We start from the raw sequence: 22008 nt of genomic DNA, 5'->3' as shown, positions 1-22008 counted from the left end.
TACAATACTTACCGTAATTTTCTTCTCCTGGCCAATATCCATGTCAGCATCACCTGTGGGTTAGCTGCTCCCTCTCAGCTGATAGGACAGGAGTCTAAATTTCAAACGATGGCATATGAGGAATCCACCTCCCCAGAACACGCCGTCTCGTCACCAAGTCAGTCCAGAGGGAGGATTCGTTGATGCTTACATGGATATTGGCCAGGAAAAGAAAATAAGTATTTGACCATTTTCCTTTTTCCTGGCGAATCCCAAGAAATCAATGACACCATATCAATGTTAACGTAAGGACATTTCTCCCAAATGAGGAGGCACAGGAGCCTGGAACATCTAGGCGATAGTGCCTCTCAGAAGTGTTGAAAGATGACCAGGCTATGGCCCTACAAACTTCTTCTGTAGAAGTATCCGCCAAAGAGACGGCGTATTCTGGGGAGGTGGATTCCTTATATACCATAGTTTGAAATTTAAATTCCTGTCCTATCAGCTGAGAGAGGGGAGCTGACCTACAGGTGATGCTGACATGGATTGGCCAGGAAAGATTTTGTGTTAATTGGTGGGATTGAAAAATGGACAAATCCAACAAATAGAATTCATAACATCACTATAAATTATAAATCTAGCTTCTAAGCTCCAGCTCGCTGAAAAATGTTAGGTGTGAAGTGTTTCCTTTTGTTTTTTTGTATTTTTTTTTACAAAAAGTGCAGGTTTCAATAGAAATTAACACTTTTATCAATCAACCTTTTTACACCCCTCTTGGCTGTCAATCAGGTGCGGAAAACATAACACAAGGAGGTGATACGATTGGTCCTCACTCAGGAAGCAAGTTGACACACTTACACGACAGCCAATAGGACGAAGGAATGAGAGCTATTTAAAGAGGACTTAGTGACGGGTTATGGCTGCTATTAGAATGTATTCTAATTTGGAGTATGTTTTATTACTGGTCCCTGAGGAAGTTCAATAAGAAAGAAACAGGTTGGACTGTGTATTACTGTTATTTTTAATAAATCTTATTTACTATTTGGGAAGCAGATCAGAGGGTTCTGGATGTGTAATGTTTACTAGTCCTCCAATCATCATGAAAGAACCTATAAATACTTATATACTTCTACCTCATACAGCGGTGATACAGTTTGTTTCAACTACTATATAGTTTACTTGTTTTTCTTCAGACTACGGCTGTATCTCCCTGTTCACTTTGTATAGGAATTCCCACTCTATGGGAAGTTGCCTAATTCACCATCATTGGCTGTCTGGCCGCCACTTTTGTTTGTTACTGGAGCTCAATAGGGCACCAAGTAGGTGGGACAAAGGCAGACACCGTACGGACAGCAGTGCCTGCCACTTGGCTCCCCCAGCTTCACCCTGCACACTAATGTAAGGCAGGCACCCAGTGTTTGAGGTGGTATGTGCCTTAATTTAGTGTTAATTAGCGCAGAGGCCACACAGTAACAGGAACCACTTCAACAGCAGGAGCCCGTCACTAAATCAGCCGCCCCCTGGACAGCATGCTCATATACTTTATGAATGTATTGATTTATTTTTAGTTTAAAAAAAATTCCTGAGGAGAGAATATTTTATAACTAAAATCTTCATGCTGGCCATCTTATTTACATTTTTTGCAGAGCAATTCTATCTTGCATTTAAAGCATTTTTTTTAACCCCTTCAGGACCGGACTGTTTTTGCGATGTTTGTACGTTAAGGACCAGAGCGGTTTTAACAATTTTGTGGTGTTTGTGTTTAGCTGTAATTTTCCGCTCTCTCATTTACTGTTCCCATACAAATTATATATTGTTTTTTTTCAGGACATAAAGGGCTTTCTTTACATACTATTATTTTATCATGTCATATAATTTAATTAATCATAATAATAATAATAAAATATGGTGAAAAAAAAAATACATTTGACTTTTACTTAAAAAATCTTTTACTGATCTACAAAAATCGAATGAAACAAACTGTTAAATAGATTCAAAATGTTGTCCTGAGTTTAAAAACACCCAATGTTTATGTGTTTTTTTGCTTTTATTTGCAAGTTATAGGGCTATAAGTACAAGTAGGAAATTGCTGTTTCAAAATGTACATTTTTCAAATGTATCAATAGAGACATTGTAACACTGTTATGTCATAAATCTCCAAAAAACACCCCACATGTATATATTTTTCTTAAACTAGATAACCCAGGGTATTCATCTAAGAATATTTTGATAGTTTCTATGCAGCCATTTTACCACAAACCTTTGCCAAACTTTGCATAGGTAGTTTTTTTTTCACATACATTGCAATTCAGGTATAAATTCACAGATTCTGTTAGGTGTCACTACCAAACAACACCCCAATATGTGTTCAGAAACATCTCCCGAGTACAGGGATACCCCCCATGTATAGGTGTGTTGGGTTGTATAGGGGCTAAAAGGCCACATTTTGCAGGTGCGCATATCAGTTTCCCAGCTTGGAAATTTGACATGTAGTCAACCTGTCCTATTTGGGACATTTTTGAAGCCGGCCAATGTATTTTACCCCCATCAAACCATATATTTTTGAAAAGTAGACAACCCAGGGTATTTTAAATGGTGGTATTTTAACACTTTTCATGCACTGAATTCTACCACCAGCCTTTGTTAAACCTTTGGGTAGTAATCCTTTTTTGTTTCTTTGTCACACACATTGTACTTTAGGCATGATTTAACAGATCCTGTTATGTGTCACTGCCAAACAACACCCCAATATGTTCAGCAACATCTCCCGAGTACAGTGATACCCCCCATGCATAGGTGTGTTGGGTTGTTTGGGGGCCAAACGGTAACAATCAGAACTTGTACATGTCAGTTTTTCAACTTGATATATAGGTATGCTTGGTCTATCTTCAGTTGGACATATTTTTGCACCCCCCAGTTAATGGTACCATCATGACAGTATATATAGTATATATTTTTATAAAGTAGACATCAAAGAAGATGGGGTGTTTTGACTTCTTTCCCCCAACCATTTTGCCCCCCAAAGAAAGTGTAGTGGTAATTTTTTTTAATTCTGTTTTTTATGCATACGTCACCTGGTTTTGGCCAGCTGGTTATGTGTTACTGCCAGAAAACTTGTTAGACCAAAATGTGCAGGTAGCAAATGTACATTTAGCAGCAATCTTTAAACTGACTCCTGCAAATAGAATCTAGCTGGAGATTTGGGGGAAGGAAACTGACTAACAAAAAATGGCTGCTTTCCAAAAAAACAAAAAAAACAAAAAAAATTTAAGGAACACGTCTTACAACTGTTCTGTGTGGTACAGCTTGAAACACACAGTCCTGGTTTCGAAGGGCAATCAGGACAGTGAAAAGGGGTGTCTGTCCTTTTCCCGTTTTTAAACAGACCCGGCAACGTTTCTGTTTTGTTTTTTTTCTAGCAGTTGGCGGTAACTAAAAAATAAAATGTCTGTGCTCAGCTTGCACCGTTGTTGGAACTTGTCCATCTCCATAAATTGTTAAAGAAATTATTTTCAACTGAAATTGGAGAAAGGTGGTTTTCCCTGGATTATTTTTTTTTAAAAAAGCAAAAATGAGTTGTTGGTTGCTATTTGCATCAGATAGATAGCCACCTTTTTATACCATGCTTTGGTTTTTCGTAAAATAAGATACGGCTGCATCAGCTGATCAGCCAAATCAACACCCCTCATGTACTTATTATACGCCCTGATGCAAACCGGTTTGGACTCTACTCTGCCCCGGACAGAGACGTCGGACATGCGTTCGTCATGGATGGTGGTTAGCATGTTGACATCCTTCCTGTCCCTAAATTTTAGTGCGAGCACTTCAGCTTTGCGAAGTGCTTTACATTCGCCTTTTTTTAATTTTGCCTCTATGAGAGATCATGGAAAGTCTTTGGAATTTTTTCTGGCAGTGCTGCAGGCCAGTGTCTGTAAACCATAAAGTGTTTTAAACAGACGGACACTGCTATAAAAATGATCCACATAAAGGTGGTAACCTTTATTAAACAAGGGGTTTAGGTAGGTCCCATACAAGTTTCCCACTTGTCCCCAGGGAGTCAGGACAGCCAGGAGGGTCCAGTTGACCATGTTTCCCCTCATATACACGAAAGGCAAATGTGTATCCAGTTAAATAAGATAAAGGAAGTGTGTCAAACACCTCATCAAAATATGAGAGTGTGTGGCACACAGAGGTCAGTTTGGTGGTTCCAGTTCCACCGGAAAGGGCTTGTAAACGTGTATCCACTTTCGCTCTCGCACAGTTTGTACAGTTTTATGCCATACCTAGAGCACTTTGAGGGGATGTATTCTCTGGACCCTAATCTCCCTTTGTATTTCATTAGAGATTCATCTATGGATACATTTTGTTGGGGGGTATAAACATCCGAAAATTTGTCCTGAAAATGGTCTAGCAGTGGGCGTATTTTATAAAGCCTATCGTATTGGGGGTGATCTCTAGGGTGACAGAGGGTATTGTCACTGAAATGTAAAAATCTCAGCAGTAACTCGTATCTGGCTCTAGGCATGGTTTGGGAGAATACTGGACTAGACATTATTGGGTTGGTGCTCCAGTATGAGCGAATCGATGTCTTCTTTATAATCCCCATGAGCATCTGTTGCATGCCAGTCATGCTCCCTGACTGTATAGCTACCTGGATTGTTGTCAATAAATTGGGTAGCATACAAGTTAGTCTGGGAAGCAATCTCCTCCCAGATGGTATCCCCTAAAAATAGTTTTACATACTGCATTGTGGAGAAGTCATCCACATTAACATTAATGCCTGCGTTGGCACTAAAAGGGGGGATGTTGGGCTCGGCTAACTGTGGAGGTACCCAGTCCTCCTCCACATTCGGCGTAGCAGAGGAAGCACAGCTTCTTTCTTCAGCCGGCTCACACACAGATGACATGTCGTCTTGACTAGACATGTCAGAAAACTGACCTGGGTCAAAATCTGACGCAGTGTCAGTGGCAGTGTCAGAGTCTGACGCCAAGAAGGCATATGCCTCCTGCAAGTTATACATACGCTGCATGTTTTACACACGACTAAAACAAATTACAAACACACAAAAAAAAGTATACTTTTTTTTAACTAAAATAGACTAAACAGCAATCCCTAACTGTGGCGAAACCGACCTCGCCACGTGTCCTTGGAGGTGGCTGCTTGCCCGCCTCTTGCCTTTGGACTATGGACCAGACTTTATGTGAATGTGTTAACCCAGATAGCTATGCCATGGAGCCCATTCATGTAGTTAAAGACTTCGGCTCCATGGCAATTGAACTGTGTGAATAGGATCTGAGCGCTATTCGGTAGTTTTGTGCACTCAGATCCCAGCTCTCTGGGGATATGTGACATGTCTGTGTTTTATGTATAAAATGTGACTTTGTGTATTTTATAGTATTTTAATGCTTTGTGCTCACCATGTGCATAATGGAGTCTTGTGTCTGTCCTTGGAGATATTTGAATTACTTCTCAATTATCTCCAGGATAGAAGACTCTGAAACTGGTATGGGCCGGAAAGCCATGCTTCATTTGGTCACAAAGGACTTTCCCTTAACTTTTGAACCCCTGGTCTGATTCGTGCCATTTTTTAATATGTTGCTCCCCTGAATGGATTGATTATGAAAATGTATGCTTTATGTTTGTGACATGTATATTTTAGAAGTTATAAATATTGTGTAAAAACTGTATTCCTCTGCCGGTGATAATGAGATTACCCATTGTGTACAGTAATCATATCACAGGCAGAGGGGAGGATTTTGTGTGGGAGTGTCTGTGTGTATTGTACGGATTGACTGGTTGTTTTGTAACGCCCTGTGGGCTGTACTATGTTTGTGGATTGGGAATAAAAGAGACTGTATGTGACAGTACAGAGAGTTCCTGTTTTAACCCTCAAAGTGAAGTGTCGTCTCATTCTTGGGGGAGGATTTATTGTATACTGTTCCAGTTTGACTGCTAGGAGTGTAAACCTATTTGTATGGTTTCCTATTCAACTGTCTACAGCATTCATATGCTTGAGAGGATTTATATGCTTCTTTGGTTCGGTGATTGTGGTGTCTGCCAGAGTGCTTGGAGTCCTCAGGAAACGCTAGGAGCATCCTTTAACGGAGGTACCCAGTCGGGATGCCAGGCGATCCGTTACACTAACTAACTCCTGTCACAAAAATCTAATGGAGATTTGGGGGAAGGAAACTGACTGACTAAGACAGACCAAGACAGACCAAGACAAATTTAACCCATTAAGGGCAAAAGAAAAATACAGACAGTGCAAATGCACTGCTGTAACAGATCTGTCAGGGAAGGGGTTAAAACTGATTTTTTATTCACCTTAGATACTGTATAAAGCTCTGGAACACTTCTGCTGCAACAAACTATCACAATCTCTGTCTCTCTCGCCTCACAAAACGCTACAGAGGAGAGAGGGGCAGAGATCACTGTCACAGTGAGTGTTTGTAACACCCACTTTGACAGCAGCCAATTGTGAGTGATTGCGGATCGCTCACACGCCGCAATTGGCTGTTACTATCTGCCTAAGATGTCTGGCAGATAGTAACAGCGTTATACTGGCGGGAGCGATCTTTGATCGCTTCCCGCAGCCCGTTTTTCGCTATGACGGTTCAAGACCGTCAGCGGTCCAAACGCACGTTTTACCGCTGACGGTCCTGAACCGTCAGCGGTCCTGAAGGGGTTAAAGTAATCCTTTAGCGACATCTTGTGGCTAAATTCTGAATTACACTTTAAATTTGAATTTAACCTCAAAATAGCCAATTTATTTAACGTATTAATAATTAATATGCCTATAAGGTTTATTCCCTATATATGGGGTGGTACAGCCATACAGACATTTTCCTATCCATGAATAAAAACATTCATGTGTCCAGTCTGGCACTCCACCACCAGCTGCCACTGCCTTGTACTCTCCGCGCACCCTGAATGAGAGGTAAGTACACCCTGAGTGAGAGGTAAGTGCACCCTGTTATATAAATAACGGTATGCAGTGCTCTCTGTCGTGTCCTTCTTAAGTACAAAAAAACAAGTCCTGTGCTCAAGCTCCTCCCAAGAGTAGTGGGAGTTTGAGCGCAGAACATTGCTGCCGCCCAAGAGTAGTGGGAGTTTGAGAGTAGGACTTGTTTTTTTGTATTTGGATTCACTTTTTCTATCATACAGCTTTGTTACAATGCTGCCGCCCATCGTATGTGTTCCCTATTAAGGGTTTATAAGTATATAGGGGTGAATATAAAAAATACGCCTCTCTGTCTCATTAGAGATATCTTTGCCAGAAGCTCAAGGAAGCAGGCTGAAGGGTCAGTGTTAGGACCCGCCTGAGAGGTCTGCCTTGACGTTGGCAGGCGCGCTAAACTCTCCTGGCCATTGGAGCAACTAAATGACCTCCATTTGTTTAAATATACACAGGGATTTGGGAAGAGCGCAGGTAACATTTTTTCTTTGTGTCCTTCTTAACGCCTAGATTTAATATTTTGGATGAAAAGTTATTTACATTTTTTAAATGTGAAAATACAAACAAATATAGGATACGTCAATATTATGACAGACCACCCTGTCCCTGGATTATAAAACTTTATTTATTTCGCCTATTATTCGGGACATGGGAAGAACCGAACGGATTATGTTTATTTAGTTCATATACCGAATAAACTCAATAACTGTTAGACCACCCGTATACGAAGTGTGCTGCTCGTTGACCTTAAAAAGTTTTATATTGAACATAGGTTCTAGCACGGTATTATAGCCTAGCTCCATTGGCACACAGTTCCACCCTCCATCTCTTCCCCTTTTTTGAAAGATAATGTCATTTAGATGTGTACTTTGCAACAGTCTCCTCTCAGGTCCAGCGGTCCAGCGGAGAATGCCCCTGGAATGTGATAAAGGAAACCCCTTGCATGTGGAGTTACATAACGGGGCATGTGTGGCTCCCATTAAAACCAGTTCATCCCCAGCATAGCGCCTGGTCTCATGTCAGTGGGAGAACGCTATACCGGCTATATCTCTGCTCTTCGGATCGCTATAATCGCTTGCTCTGGTAAGAGCTATACCTGCTCTACTCGCATTGTATTGCTGCTATCAGGAAATTACTACAGCATCACTAGGTGGGAAAAGAACATCTCTGGTGGCGAAACCCCTCTTCCTAACAGGAGGAGGGGGGGCCCACAAATGTATCTAAAAATATCAAAATATTTTTCAAAATATTAACTCATTTTATAAGTTTATCAAACAATATTAAATCAAGGCCTATGTTAGCGAGATCTTAATTTATATTATATGGAATGCAGAACCTTCAGATTAAACGTGTTTTCCCCAGCACCACCACCAGGAGGCAGTGCTGTGTATCCACTACTATATTACCTGTTCTGTCTCCCACTAGGTCACTGCACAGGATGATGCTGGTAAAAAATGAAAAGGTGATCAGCATGGTTTGTCTGCATCAGCTTCCATTCCCAGCTGTAAGAGAAACATGGAAAGAAGACGGTCTCGCAGTCCTGGGGGACAGAGAACAAAGGGTTAAATACACAAATACAGCAGGGGGGTTAATACAACAGGTATGTTTCATTAATACAGCTCTCTGCACTCCCGCTATATACACACTGTGTGCTCCCGCTATAGAAACCATGTGTTCTCCCGGTACATCCACACTCTGAGCTCCCGTTATAGACACCCTGTGGGCTCCCGGTATAGACACACTGTGGGCTCCCAGTATAGACACACTGTGCGCTCCCGGTATATACACCCTGTGGGCTCCCAGTATAGACACACTGTGCGCTCCCGGTATAGACACACTGTGCGCTCCCGGTATAGACACACTGTGTGCTCCCGGTATAGACACACTGTGAGCTCCCGGTATAGACACACTGTGTGCTCCCGGTATAGACACACTGTGCGCTCCCGGTATAGACACACTGTGCGCTCCCGGTATAGACACACTGTGTGCTCCCGGTATAGACACACTGTGCGCTCCCGGTATAGACACACTGTGTGCTCCCGGTATAGACACACTGTGCGCTCCCGGTATAGACACACTGTGTGCTCCCGGTATAGACACACTGTACTCTCCCGGTATAGACACACTGTGCTCTCCCGGTATAGATACACTGTGTGCTCCCGGTATAGACACACTGTGTGCTCCCGGTATAGACACACTGTGCGCTCCCGGTATAGACACACTGTGCGCTCCCGGTATAGACACACTGTGTGCTCCCGGTATAGACACACTGTGCGCTCCCGGTATAGACACACTGTGTGCTCCCGGTATAGACACACTGTGCGCTCCCGGTATAGACACACTGTGCGCTCCCGGTATAGACACACTGTGCGCTCCTGGTATAGACACACTGTGAGCTCCCGGTATAGACACACTGTGCGCTCCCGGTATAGACACACTGTGTGCTCCCGGTATAGACACACTGTGTGCTTCCGGTATAGACACACTGTGCGCTCCCGGTATAGACACACTGTGCGCTCCCGGTATAGACACACTGTGTGCTCCCGGTATAGACACACTGTGCGCTCCCGGTATAGACACACTGTGAGCTCCCGGTATAGACACACTGTGTGCTCCCGGTATAGACACACTGTGCGCTCCCGGTATAGACACACTGTGTGCTCCCGGTATAGACACACTGTGTGCTCCCGGTATAGACACACTGTGCGCTCCCGGTATAGACACACTGTGAGCTCCCGGTATAGACACACTGTGTGCTCCCGGTATAGACACACTGTGCGCTCCCGGTATAGACACACTGTGCGCTCCCGGTATAGACACACTGTGCGCTCCCGGTATAGACACACTGTGCGCTCCCGGTATATACACCCTGTGGGCTCCCAGTATAGACACACTGTGTGCTCCCGGTATATACACCCTGTGGGCTCCCAGTATAGACACACTGTGCGCTCCCGGTATAGACACACTGTGCGCTCCTGGTATAGACACACTCTGTGCTCCCGGTATAGACAAACTGGGTGCTCCCGGTATAGACACACTGTGTGCTCCCGGTATATACACCCTGTGGGCTCCCAGTATAGACACACTGTGCGCTCCTGGTATAGACACACTGTGCGCTCCCGGTATAGACACACTGTGTGCTCCCGGTATAGACACACTGTGCGCTCCCGGTATAGACACACTGTGTGCTCCCGGGAGAGCAGCTGCCCCGTGGGTCCCGCGATTTGCGCTACCCCCATGGACTGGGCGGTGTGGCTGCACAGAGCCGCACCGGCCCGCACACTAAGGAGGCCCCTCGGGTGGCCCATGCACTAAGGGCCACCCAGGGAGCATGTGTGAGCAGGGGCCCGGTCGGGAACTGTCACGCTTAAACAGCGCGACCGGGCCCCTTCCTGTACCGGCTGGGAGGAAGTGACGTCCCTTCCTCCCGACGGAGATCACAGCCGCGCGGGAGGAGAATGGCAGGAAGAGGGGAGTTCCAGAGGAGAACTCCCATCTGCCTCAGCCTGCCACTGGACCAGGGAAACCACCCTCCAGATAAAAAGGTAAGAACCTGGAAGGTGGCTAAATGTATTCTTGTGTGTGAGTATGTCTGTGTGTGTCAGTATGTGTGTGCCATTGCGTCTGTCTGTGTGTATGTCAGTATGCCTGTGTGTGTCAGCATGTCTGTGTGTGTCAATATGTCTGTCAGTGTATGTCTGTGTGTGTCAGTATATCTGTCAGTGTATGTGTTTGTGTGTGTGTCAGTATATCTGTCAGTGTATGTGCCTGTGTGTGTATGTATGTATGTATGTCTGTGTGTGTGTCAATATGTCTGCCAGTATATATTTGTGTGTCAGTGTATGTGTGTGTCAGTATGTATCTGTGAATGTTTTAATGTCTGTCTGTGTGTATGTGCCAGTACATCTGTCTGTGTATGTCAGTATGCCTGTGTGTGTGTCAGTGTGTCTGTGTGTATGTCAGTATGCCTGTGTGTGTGTGTCAATACGTCTGTCAGTGTATGTGTCTGTGTGTGTCAGTATATCTGTCAGTGTATGTGTTTGCGTGTGTGTCAGTATATCAGTCAGTGTATGTGTCTGTGTGTGTATGTATGTCTGTGTGTGTGTCAGTATGTCTGCAAGTATATATGTGTGTGTCAGTATGTATCTGTGAATGTTTTAATGTCTGTCTGTGTCTGTATGTGACAGTACGTCTGTCAGTGTGATTGCGCATTGGGCGTAATTGGGGGGGAGGGATGGGAAGGGCAGGGCTCAGGGGGCCCAAGAAAATGCATTGCCCAGGGTCCTAATCATATTATAGATGGCCCTGTCTCCCGGTATAGACACATGGTGTGCTCCCGGTATAGACACATGGTGTGCTCCCGGTATAGACACACTGTGAGCTCCCGGTATAGACACACTGTGTGCTCCCGGTATAGACACACTGTGCTCTCCCGGTATAGACACACTGTGCTCTCCCGGTATAGACACACTGTGTGCTCCCGGTATAGACACACTGTGTGCTCCCGGTATAGACACACTGTGAGCTCCCGGTATAGACACACTGTGTGCTCCCGGTATAGACACATTGTGTGCTCCCAGTATATACACCCTGTGGGCTCCGGGTATAGACACACTGTGCTCTCCCGGTATAGACACACTGTGTGCTCCCGGTATAGGCAAACTGTGTGCTCCCGGTATAGACACACTGTGTGCTCCCAGTATATACGCCCTGTGGGCTCCCGGTATAGACACACTGTGCTCTCCCGGTATAGACACACTGTGTGCTCCCGGTATAGGCAAACTGTGTGCTCCCGGTATAGACACACTGTGTACTCCCGGTATAGACACACTGTGTGCTCCCGGTATAGACACACTGTGTGCTCTCAGTATATACGCCCTGTGGGCTCCCGGTATAGACACACTGTGCTCTCCCGGTATAGACACACTGTGTGCTCCCGGTATAGGCAAACTGTGTGCTCCCGGTATAGACACACTGTGCTCTCCCGGTATAGACACACTGTGTGCTCCCGGTATAGGCAAACTGTGTGCTCCCGGTATAGATACACTGTGTGCTCCCGGTATAGACACACTGTGTGCTCCCGGTATAGACACACTGTGTGCTCCCGGTATAGACACACTGTACTCTCCCGGTATAGACACACTGTGCTCTCCCGGTATAGATACACTGTGTGCTCCCGGTATAGACACACTGTGTGCTCCCGGTATAGACACACTGTGTGCTCCCGGTATAGACACACTGTGCTCTCCCGGTATAGACACACTGTGTGCTCCCGGTATAGACACACTGTGCGCTCCCGGTATAGACACACTGTGTGCTCCCGGTATAGGCAAACTGTGTGCTCCCGGTATAGACACACTGTGCTCTCCCGGTATAGACACACTGTGTGCTCCCGGTATAGACACACTGTGCGCTCCCGGTATAGACACACTGTGCTCTCCCGGTATAGACACACTGTGTGCTCCCGGTATAGACACACTGTGCGCTCCCGGTATAGACACACTGTGCTCTCCCGGTATAGACACACTGTGTGCTCCCGGTATAGACACACTGTGAGCTCCCGGTATAGACACACTGTGCGCTCCCGGTATAGACACACTGTGTGCTCCCGGTATAGACGCACTGTGTGCTCCCGGTATAAATGCACTGTGCACTCCCGGTATAGACGCACTGTGTGCTCCCGGTATAAATGCACTGTGCACTCCCGGTATAGACACACTGTGTGCTCCCGGTATAGATGCACTGTGTGCTCCCGGTATAGACACACTGTGTGCTCCCGGTATAGATGCACTGTGCACTCCCGGTATAGACACACTGTGTGCTCCCGGTATAGACACACTGTGTGCTCCCGGTATAGACACACTGTGTGCTCCCGGTATAGACACACTGTGTGCTCCCGGTATAGACACACTGTGTGCTCCCGGTATAGACACACTGTGTGCTCCCGGTATAGACACACTGTGTGCTCCCGGTATAGACACACTGTGTGCTCCCGGTATAGACACACTGTGTGCTCCCGGTATAGACACACTGTGTGCTCCCGGTATAGACACACTGTGCGCTCCCGGTATAGACACACTGTGCGCTCCCGGTATAGACACACTGTGCGCTCCCGGTATAGACACACTGTGTGCTCCCGGTATAGATACACTGTGTGCTCCCGGTATAGACACACTGTGTGCTCCCGGTATAGACACACTGTGTGCTCCCGGTATAGACACACTGTGTGCTCCTATGATTAACACAACGGGGACTCGGTTGCATTTGTACCTCTCCTAGCGTTTCTGTAGCAGGATATTCTCTCACTGTTTTGTTCCGGGTGCTGAAGTGAAGAGGAAGTTACTTGATGATTCAAAAAAAAAAAAACCCACAAAACTTTCTCAATTAACTCCATCACTGCTGGAATAACCTGACCTGAGACGTTGTGTTAAATCATTGTGCAGGATTTTCCTTCAGGCATTATTTAGACAAACAAACACAGGAAAACTGCACAAACAAATCGTTCACCGAGCAACAGACAGGGAATGGAAGTATCAGAACGCTCTCTTTTTTGCAATTCTGTTCTTTCTCAAACTGTTTCTCTCTCTCTTTTTCTCACACTGTGTCTCTCAATCTGTTTCTCTCGTTCTCACATTTGCTGTTTGTCGAATTCTCTGTCTCCGTCCTTTGCTTGTTTCAGTAATGATTTAAACTTGATGAAAGGGGAACTCCCAAAAGTTTGTCACTACAAATTTCTAAAATAAAATAGCTATTAAAAGAAACGGCAATGCCTCGTTATTCTGCAATGACATTACTGGACTAATAGAGCAACTCAAATATCATGACTCACTCTGCCCACAGATATGTGAGTAACTTGGCTTGAGTCCAGCTTTCCTGGAACGCGGGGAACAATCCGTGTCAGCGACACTATCTGGGATCCTGGGCTGTACAAGGCAGTGCAGCTACATGTAGGAGTTCGGATTTCTTTCATTTACACTTAAACCTTCCTGTCTGTCTGTCCATCTGTCCATCAAGTGTATGTTATCCCTTTAAATCCCACTGGAAAAACAGAAACCAATAAAACGTTTTGTAGTATATTATACATTTTGAGTGGATAGTTGGACCCTATAAGATATCTTGCAATAAGTCCCATGACTGACTGTAAACACGTGGTAATTACTGTGAAAATACAATGTATTGGCCTATATGTCAATGTGTGATGATACAACGTGAAAGATGGCCAGGACCTCAAGGCTCTGAAAAAGGTGAGCTTAATACCTATTCACATTTATTCAAGATATTTTTAAAACAACTATATTACACATTGGATGTTTCTATTGTTTTTATGTACCTGAATGAAAAATCCCAGCAGGAAATAGTGGTGGGATGCTGCCCTAAAAAAGCATACTAGTCCTGCTTACAGAGCCAATATTATAGGCTCTTTAAAATGTGAGTGACCCATTTTTCTATTTCACCAAACTTACACAGTGTTTTACAATCTGCACTATATTATATTTTTTATATCTTTTATATCTTTACTTGACGTATACCATTCAATCAAGACCTCGCGAGGTAACCCCTCAACATCTATAGAGCTCCACTTAAGGTACATGTATATTGAATACCACTTTCCTTTTTAGCATTATTCAATGCTTTTGTATGGGGATTTTGGTGACACAGGAGGTACTCATGCATAGCGTGAGGACGTACAGCACAATTTAAAACACTTTTCGTGTTCTAAGAAGTCGGAAGTCCCTCTAGTGGCTGTCTAATAGACAGCCACTAGAGGAGGAGTTAACCCTGCAAGGTAATTATTGCAGTTTATAAAAACTGCAATAATTACACTTGCAGGGTTACGGGTGATGGGAGTTGGCACCCAGACCACTCCAATGGGCAGAAGTGGTCTGGGTGCCTGGAGTGTCCTTTTAATGCAAAAAGGTCCAGTCACTCCGAAATTCAACAAAAGGCAATTTATTTCAACCCACAGCCACATCGCAACGTTTCGACCTATATGGTCTTCATCAAGCTTGATAAACAGTTGACAACTTGATCAATCAATTCTAACAGCTGGGGTGTCCGAATTGATTTACTAGGAGGTAGAATGTTTAAGTTCATATCAAGAGTCTGCGCTAACAAACTGTTGCACAATATTCCTGAGCATTGCTTTCATAGAATGTGTTGACGTTTGTTATTATGCCAAACTGTATTGCAAAATGTATTCTCTGGGGTAAAGTGGGTTTAGTTTTTGTCACGATTCAGTCGCCTCTATTCAGACCTCTAACCTGAGACCTCTCACAGCGAAGCGGTTTATCCATATATCCCCAGTCCAGGAATTTCTTCATCTCCTGAAACCGAACCTCAAGCCTCTCTTTGTTACTAACAATCTGCTTGGCTTTATTAAATTGGCTTCATGGCACTGATTTAAACTGCTACTTAGAAGGTGTGCTGGACCATCATTATCTATTTAGTGTAATGTGTGATTGGCATCCCAGAACACAGTAAAAACATTCATTCGCAAACAGAGTTAGCAGTCTACCTACGTTCAACGTGAGCAAAGTGACAGTAAACATGCTCCCCAAGGATAGCTTCTTAAAGTAAACCAATTCTTCTTTATTTATTAACCTTCTCAAATTCTTCTTCTTTAAAGAGACTAAAATAATCTGAATGCCCTCGTCAAAGCAGGTAGTTATACAGAAGAATTTAGCATCGGTAAAACCATCCAGCGATGTATGTGCAAACTTCCTATTATACTATTTTTAATTTCACAATTTTTAGTGTATTTAGTTAGATTTAGAACACTGCCTCCAGGTATGTACAAATGAAAAGTAAAAAATGATATTTAAAACTAATCTTTATTGTTTATAATTAAAAAGAAGAGAAAATATATCTATAAGTATCACACAGTGAAAAAAGGGGAAGGTTCTATCGTGCAAATAATCTATAAATTGATAGACCCTACAGGAAAAGGAGAGAAAGAAAAAAGAGAGGGAAGTTATATATATGCTCCTAGATTCCAGTTTACATATGTTGATCTGTCTATCAGCCAACTAATGGGGAAGGCTAGCAACAAGTGTATCTCTTAGTTGCTACCTAGAAAAAATGGAATATGTAAAAAAGAAAAGAGTACACTCAGGGCTAGTGACAGAAACAACGGATTGAACTGGTGTATCAGCAAAAAAAGGGCATAAATGATATATTAAATAGTCCATAAGGTATTACCATGAGTATATGGAGCTATAACACTGGTGCTCAGCTATCCGTATGAAGGCACCAAGATTGGTAGCAGGAAAGTAAAAGGAATTGTGTTGGTATACTTTACTGTGCCTTTAAGGGCATTTCATTAGTAGCAGGTGCTGGCAATGTAGTCTATGTATCTGGCTGTCTTAGAGGTAAATTATTACTCGTGTTGTGCATGTGTTGTGCATGCATTAGCACCTCCTATGTATTGTCAGTAGTTATAATTATCTCAAACCCAGTGCTATTATCCTACCCTTGATATAAACTTGATGCCTCAAAGATAAATAGCTTGACAAGTTACAAAAGTGATCTTAGCAAGAGTACTAAACTGTGCCTCGGTGGGCACCTGCTTTCTAACAAATGATAGCTTGAGCAATTACAAAGTGATCCTAGCAAGAGTATTAAATTGTGCCTTTGTAGGCACCTGCTTGTTAACAATTCTAACTGACAAGCATAGGTATCTGGTTGTCTAAGAATAAAGACGTTCCTATGCTGTGCCTTCAAGGGCACCTATTAGCTATAATTGCCAGAAGATACTATCTGGAGACAATGTGGCTCCTAACATGAATGAAATAATTATGATCAGGTAAAACAGTCTCAGAAGCAGTAATGGCTACACTGAAAACTCCTGTCTGTATCATCCACTTCAGTGGTAAAGTTCCGTCGAGGGGGAAAATTCTATGTATAGGTAGTCGTCATGAGTGAGCTTCTGAGCCGAGCCCCGACGCGCGTTTCGCCAGGCAGGCTCTTCAGGGGGAATTTGCAGAATCTCAGTATTTACCTTTAATATAAAAGGCTGGACATTATTTATAATAATCATATATGCATAAGATGCTATAGCCGTGGCTCTGTTATAGGTTGAATTAACCCAGGCTCTGCGTGTGCATTATTGATGGCAAATGGGGGATATTCCTCTCCACGAATACTAAGAATCCTATTTGTCTATGGAGGAGTCACATCCTGTTCCTGGCTGCGGATCATTCTGGCAATGGATTTTGGTATCCAGTACTCTTTTTACAATTCTTGTTTTGTTTTCCTTGGTTTTTCTGGTTTTCTATTCCATGTCTGGTTTTCTTTATGCTGGGTTTTCTGGGTTCATTCCTGTATTCCGTCCCTGGAATTCCCAGTCTCTTGGATTCCTTTAAATGTTTGTTTTATGTTCCTTTTCCATGATTCCTTTTGTTTCAGTTGGTCCCTGCAGGCAGTTGCTCAAGTCTTCTGCCTTTTCTTGCAGGTAAGTGCTGTGTGTGTTTTACTATTGTTCATTTAGCGAACATTAGGCAGTTAGAGTAGGACCTGCCTAATATGGGGTACATTGGCGTTGTGGCAGGCTTATGCTTGTATGATCATATAATGTAACTAAAGCCCCATAGTTTTTCACATAAAGTACTTGGTTATGTCTCCTCTTGTTTTGCCTATCATATCTTGTCTTGTTTTATCTTGTATCCTCAGTTCATGTACAGTCCTGTCCTGCCATGTTCATGTTTCCCTCATGTCTTGGGTACATGTTCTGCTTTCTGTCCTGCTCCAGTTCTGGGTTCTCATAGTTTTGTCTTGTTTTCTTGTTTGGTGTCTATTCTAGCCTTGCCTTGTTTCTGTACTGGATACATTCCTGCTGTGGAGCCTCCCTATTCAGCTCCTGGGAGGTCTGCTTAATTCCAAGCTCCTAGTTCCTCGGATCCGCTGAAGCTGCATCAGGGTTTTGGTATGTGGCTGCACAAATGCTGGTGCTCAACACCAGGGGGCGTGCGGTTACCCTGCACCAGACCCTGCTAATCCACTTCCACTCTGTGACTCCTATTCTGAACATCAGGCATACTGGGTCCCGGTCGTCCAACCGCCGCCCAGACAGTGTCTGGGTCCCGGTCACCGGACCACCACCCTGACAGGAGGGAACAGGCCTTAAGACTCTCTAGAGACAATGTGAGCTCATATCTTGCTTAAGTTACCACAAAACATTCGGTCATCATAATTTTTGAATACATGTCATGTATATATTATGTAAATGTTAAATTGATCAGCCTTTGTTATGTTGCTGCTATGCTATGCATAACTGCTATGGTTAGCTCTTCTGTATTCCATATAAGACCTGTATCCAAGGCAACAAACAGACCATTCTTCAGTGCCGGGTATTAGAACAATGCGGAATGTTTGATGAAGACCCACCCCACACTCCTACTGAAAAGAAGCGAAGAGGCGGACATTCCACCAATGAAATATCACGCCAGGAACAATGCACGCCCAATTGGTAACACCAATTGATGATGTCAGCAGAGGAAGGATTAAATTCATTGTAACATAGTCCATCATTGTAACATAGTCCATCATTGTAACATAGTCCATCATTGTAACATAATGCGTCATTGTAACATAGTCCATAATTGTAACGTAATTCATCATTGTAACATAGTCCATCATTGTAACATAGTCCATCATTGTAACATAGTCCATCATTGTAACATAATGCGTCATTGTAACATAGTCCATAATTGTAACGTAATTCATCATTGTAACATAGTCCATCATTGTAACATAGTCCATCATTGTAACATAGTCCATCATTGTAACATAGTCCATCATTGTAACATAGTCCATAATTGTAACGTAATTCATCATTGTAACATAGTCCATCATTGTAACATAATCCATCGAGATCCACCTTGAATATATCGTTTCTGCTATTACTTTGAAATCTTTCTCTTGCTTAAATATATGATCATATTAAGTTTGAGTTTAAACTATTTTGTGAAGGATTTTTACATTATAGAATCTATTACAATCTCTTTATTTGATCAATGTATCTGTTATCAGTGGATTTTTGTGGATTCAATTAGAAGAAATAGGTGTCTTAAAGTGCAGAGTAATTTAATGGACATACAGTTCCGTAACCTCTTTAAGTTAGTTTTATTGCATTTATAAGTAACAAAACAGATATGAATCAGAATTGATGAATACAGCAATATACAGTTATGTGCATTTGAAAATATACACGTAAATAAAACAATATATTTTATAATTTCTACAGGCATCAATAGCACAAATGGCACTGATCCAGTCTACTGCTCTGGTAAGAAGTCAGGTTAAAGATTGGAGCATTAAATTGTACATTTCCCTTTATTTACCAAGTGCTGAAACTTCCAACAGATAGAAAGATCTTAGGTTCCACCGTTTACCAATAAAATAGGATACATTTCCTTTTGAATACTATAGTTTGAATAGTGAGTTCTGTTGACGGTCAGTTGTCTCCCGTCATATAGTGTCAACCATGGACTCTGCTCGTTACAGCCGGGGTCAATATACTCAACAGATTCCTGCAGATCCTGGCTACTCTGAGAAGGGACCAAAGCAGAGCAAGAAGGAGCTTTGTGTCTCCAAGGGGAGATATGGGCATCATTGTATAAACAAATACAAATTCCTCCTTTTCATTTTATTATGACAGTATTGATACAATAAGTTTATTTTATAAAATGCAGACAATGTTGTGAATTCTGTTGTTTTGCAGCTCATGGAGGAGGTCTCTCCGGCTTCTGGATTTGGATCATCTTCACCGGACTCACTCTCGTCCATCGCTGGGTTTAGCAAAATATCTTAAACTGCAAAAAAAAAAAAAAAAAAACTAATTATTGACATAAATCAACCAATTGATTTCCATAAAACAAATTGATTTCCATAAACAAATCAAATCATCTCCTTAATCGATTACATAATTTACTTAAATTGCTATAAAATCTACATAAACCACAAAATGCAGCTATTGACCCATCTGACTACCAAACGTTCTGCCCAATGTTTGAGTACATTCAGATCCGTATTTATTAGATTCTTACTGCATGATTGCAATGTGTTTTTCTTTTTAATAATTTACATTATAAACAATTAGTGTTTGTTGTTTTAGTGTTTTGTAATTTTACAAAAATCCAAAAGTGAAATAAAATACATAAATATATATAAATGAATAAATATATGTGTTATCTTTGTGATTTCATATCACTGCAGTGGCATGTTGTAATTGTTTGAAATTTGATAACATTTCTGTTGTGTTGGGATATCGGGTCACTAATGTGAATTAAAGTTACAGTGAATGCTCAATAACGTACCCCACAGCTTCCACACACAAGAGTTGAATTTGCAGATAACGTAAACCACCGGTTGAATAAGCAGATATGTTTATTGTTTGTGCAACAAGGAGAGAGTCAAAGAAGACCTGCCTTTCTTCTATATGAAAAACACACGTCTTATATACCGCCAAACAACACTGCTTACATGCCTGGAACAGCGTAGTGACAAAAGATCAGTGTCTTGATGTATGCAGTAAAAACACTGTACCCTGTAATTAGTTGCCTCTAAACCTACTCATCCTGCTATGGTCAGTTCAATCTACTTCCTAATCAATCACTTCTGACCATTCACGCGACTTTACCTGTTTCCATCATTATCTACTTAGAGCAAAATAAACACGTCCTCACTTAGCCGTTCAGACACACAAAGTCACACAGAGGGTAAACATGGCTGATATAAGAATAAGACGCCTTCTGGGGAGCTAAGGCACTTTCTCAACATTCGCCCTACTAGGACGTTCTAACATTTGTACATTTATTCACTAATGTGAGAAATCAAAGTGAATTTCAAATTTAAGGTCAAAATAGTTCAATTGGAAAAATGTGACTATCATTTTCAGTTTGGCTACTCTGACCTTAAATTTGAAGTTCGCTAACATGGCGGTGAAATGCATACATCTAGGAAGTACTTGATCACATGATCACATGAAACCGGAAGCGGTCACTGGAAGGCACTGAGAGCTGCAGTGACACCCAACTAGTCACACCGTACAGATGGAAAATCCTCAAGCCGGTACGGGAGACAGCTGGTGGAGAGGGTGTCGGTGGAATAGAGGATTTGGATTGTCACAAGAAGACCCTCCGGAGAAGGCAAGGAGAACAACTCCCAGTTACCACCAATGGCAAGAGGGAATAGCCATGTATAAGGGGACTGTGGGGGGAGCTAATTCAGGCTGTTGCTTGTTTTATTGCATTTGCTTTTACTTTGATGTGTTATTGTTTTTACTCTGAAGAAGGCCAACTAAGGGGCAGAAATGACTATTTACATTATAGATTTTCTTTTTTTCATTTATTTTATTATAAAATCATTTTTATATAGTGCCAGGAAAACAAAGCCATTTTCCTACCATCTAGGGTTATTAAGTTCCCCCCTCCCTTGGGGCTCCCCTTCCGCAGGGCTGAAAGGATTAAAACTTCTTCAGCCACTTACCTGAATCGAGCCCGATGTCCCTCGATGCTGGGTCAGGCTCCTTCCACACTCCTCCCCTGCCAACGTCAGCCAGCGGGGGAGACCTAATGTGCATGTGGGGCATTGGCCGCGCACATTAGACCTCCCCATAGGAAAGCATTATTCATTATTCTATGCTTTCCTATGGGGAAAAATCTGACGCTGGAGGTCTGTGAGGATTCCGGTAGCCTTCTAGTGGCTGTCTGTTAGATAGCCACAGAGGGCAGACATAGAGCTGCAATGTAAACATCTAGTTTATCTGGAACTGCAATGTTTTACATTGTAGCACTAAGTGCAAAAGGGTTACAGCACCCAGACTACTTCAATTAGCTGAAGATCTGGGTGCCTACAGTGTCCCTTTAATTTACTCTCAGTGTATAGGTATAGGTATTCTTTCTGTCCTTTTAGATAAAATGTACACGTTAATTGATGGATATGTGTTAGGCTGGAAATCACAACAGGGTCTGGAAACCCTTACGCTGCCATGGACTTCCTGCTTTCCATTGTCTGTGTAATCAGCTGCTGGGAATACTCAAAAAAGTCACCCAATTTCAGATGGATTATCAATCAG

General features: G+C 42.8%; 1 protein-coding gene across 2 annotated transcripts in view; it reads right to left on the bottom strand.

The window, feature by feature from the left end:
• The window catches only part of LOC134573365 (ecto-ADP-ribosyltransferase 5-like), a 49146-nt gene extending 35361 nt beyond the window's left edge, over positions 1 to 13785 (bottom strand). Inside the window, exons 1-2 of one of the 2 annotated variants that reach the window (XM_063433084.1) lie at positions 13765 to 13785; positions 8342 to 8475 (exon numbers count right to left, since the gene is read on the bottom strand). In XM_063433084.1, coding sequence (XP_063289154.1) covers positions 8342 to 8408 — 67 coding nt within the window. In that variant the 5' untranslated portion in view covers positions 8409 to 8475; positions 13765 to 13785. The other variant, XM_063433074.1, reaches the window with a different exon arrangement.
• Positions 13786 to 22008: the final 8223 nt, after the last annotated feature.

This window comes from Pelobates fuscus, chromosome 1, assembly GCF_036172605.1.
Source record: "Pelobates fuscus isolate aPelFus1 chromosome 1, aPelFus1.pri, whole genome shotgun sequence".
NCBI classification, from domain to species: domain Eukaryota; kingdom Metazoa; phylum Chordata; class Amphibia; order Anura; family Pelobatidae; genus Pelobates; species Pelobates fuscus.
Note: the sequence above shows the minus strand (reverse complement) of the source record. Positions and strands in the feature narration are given on the sequence as shown.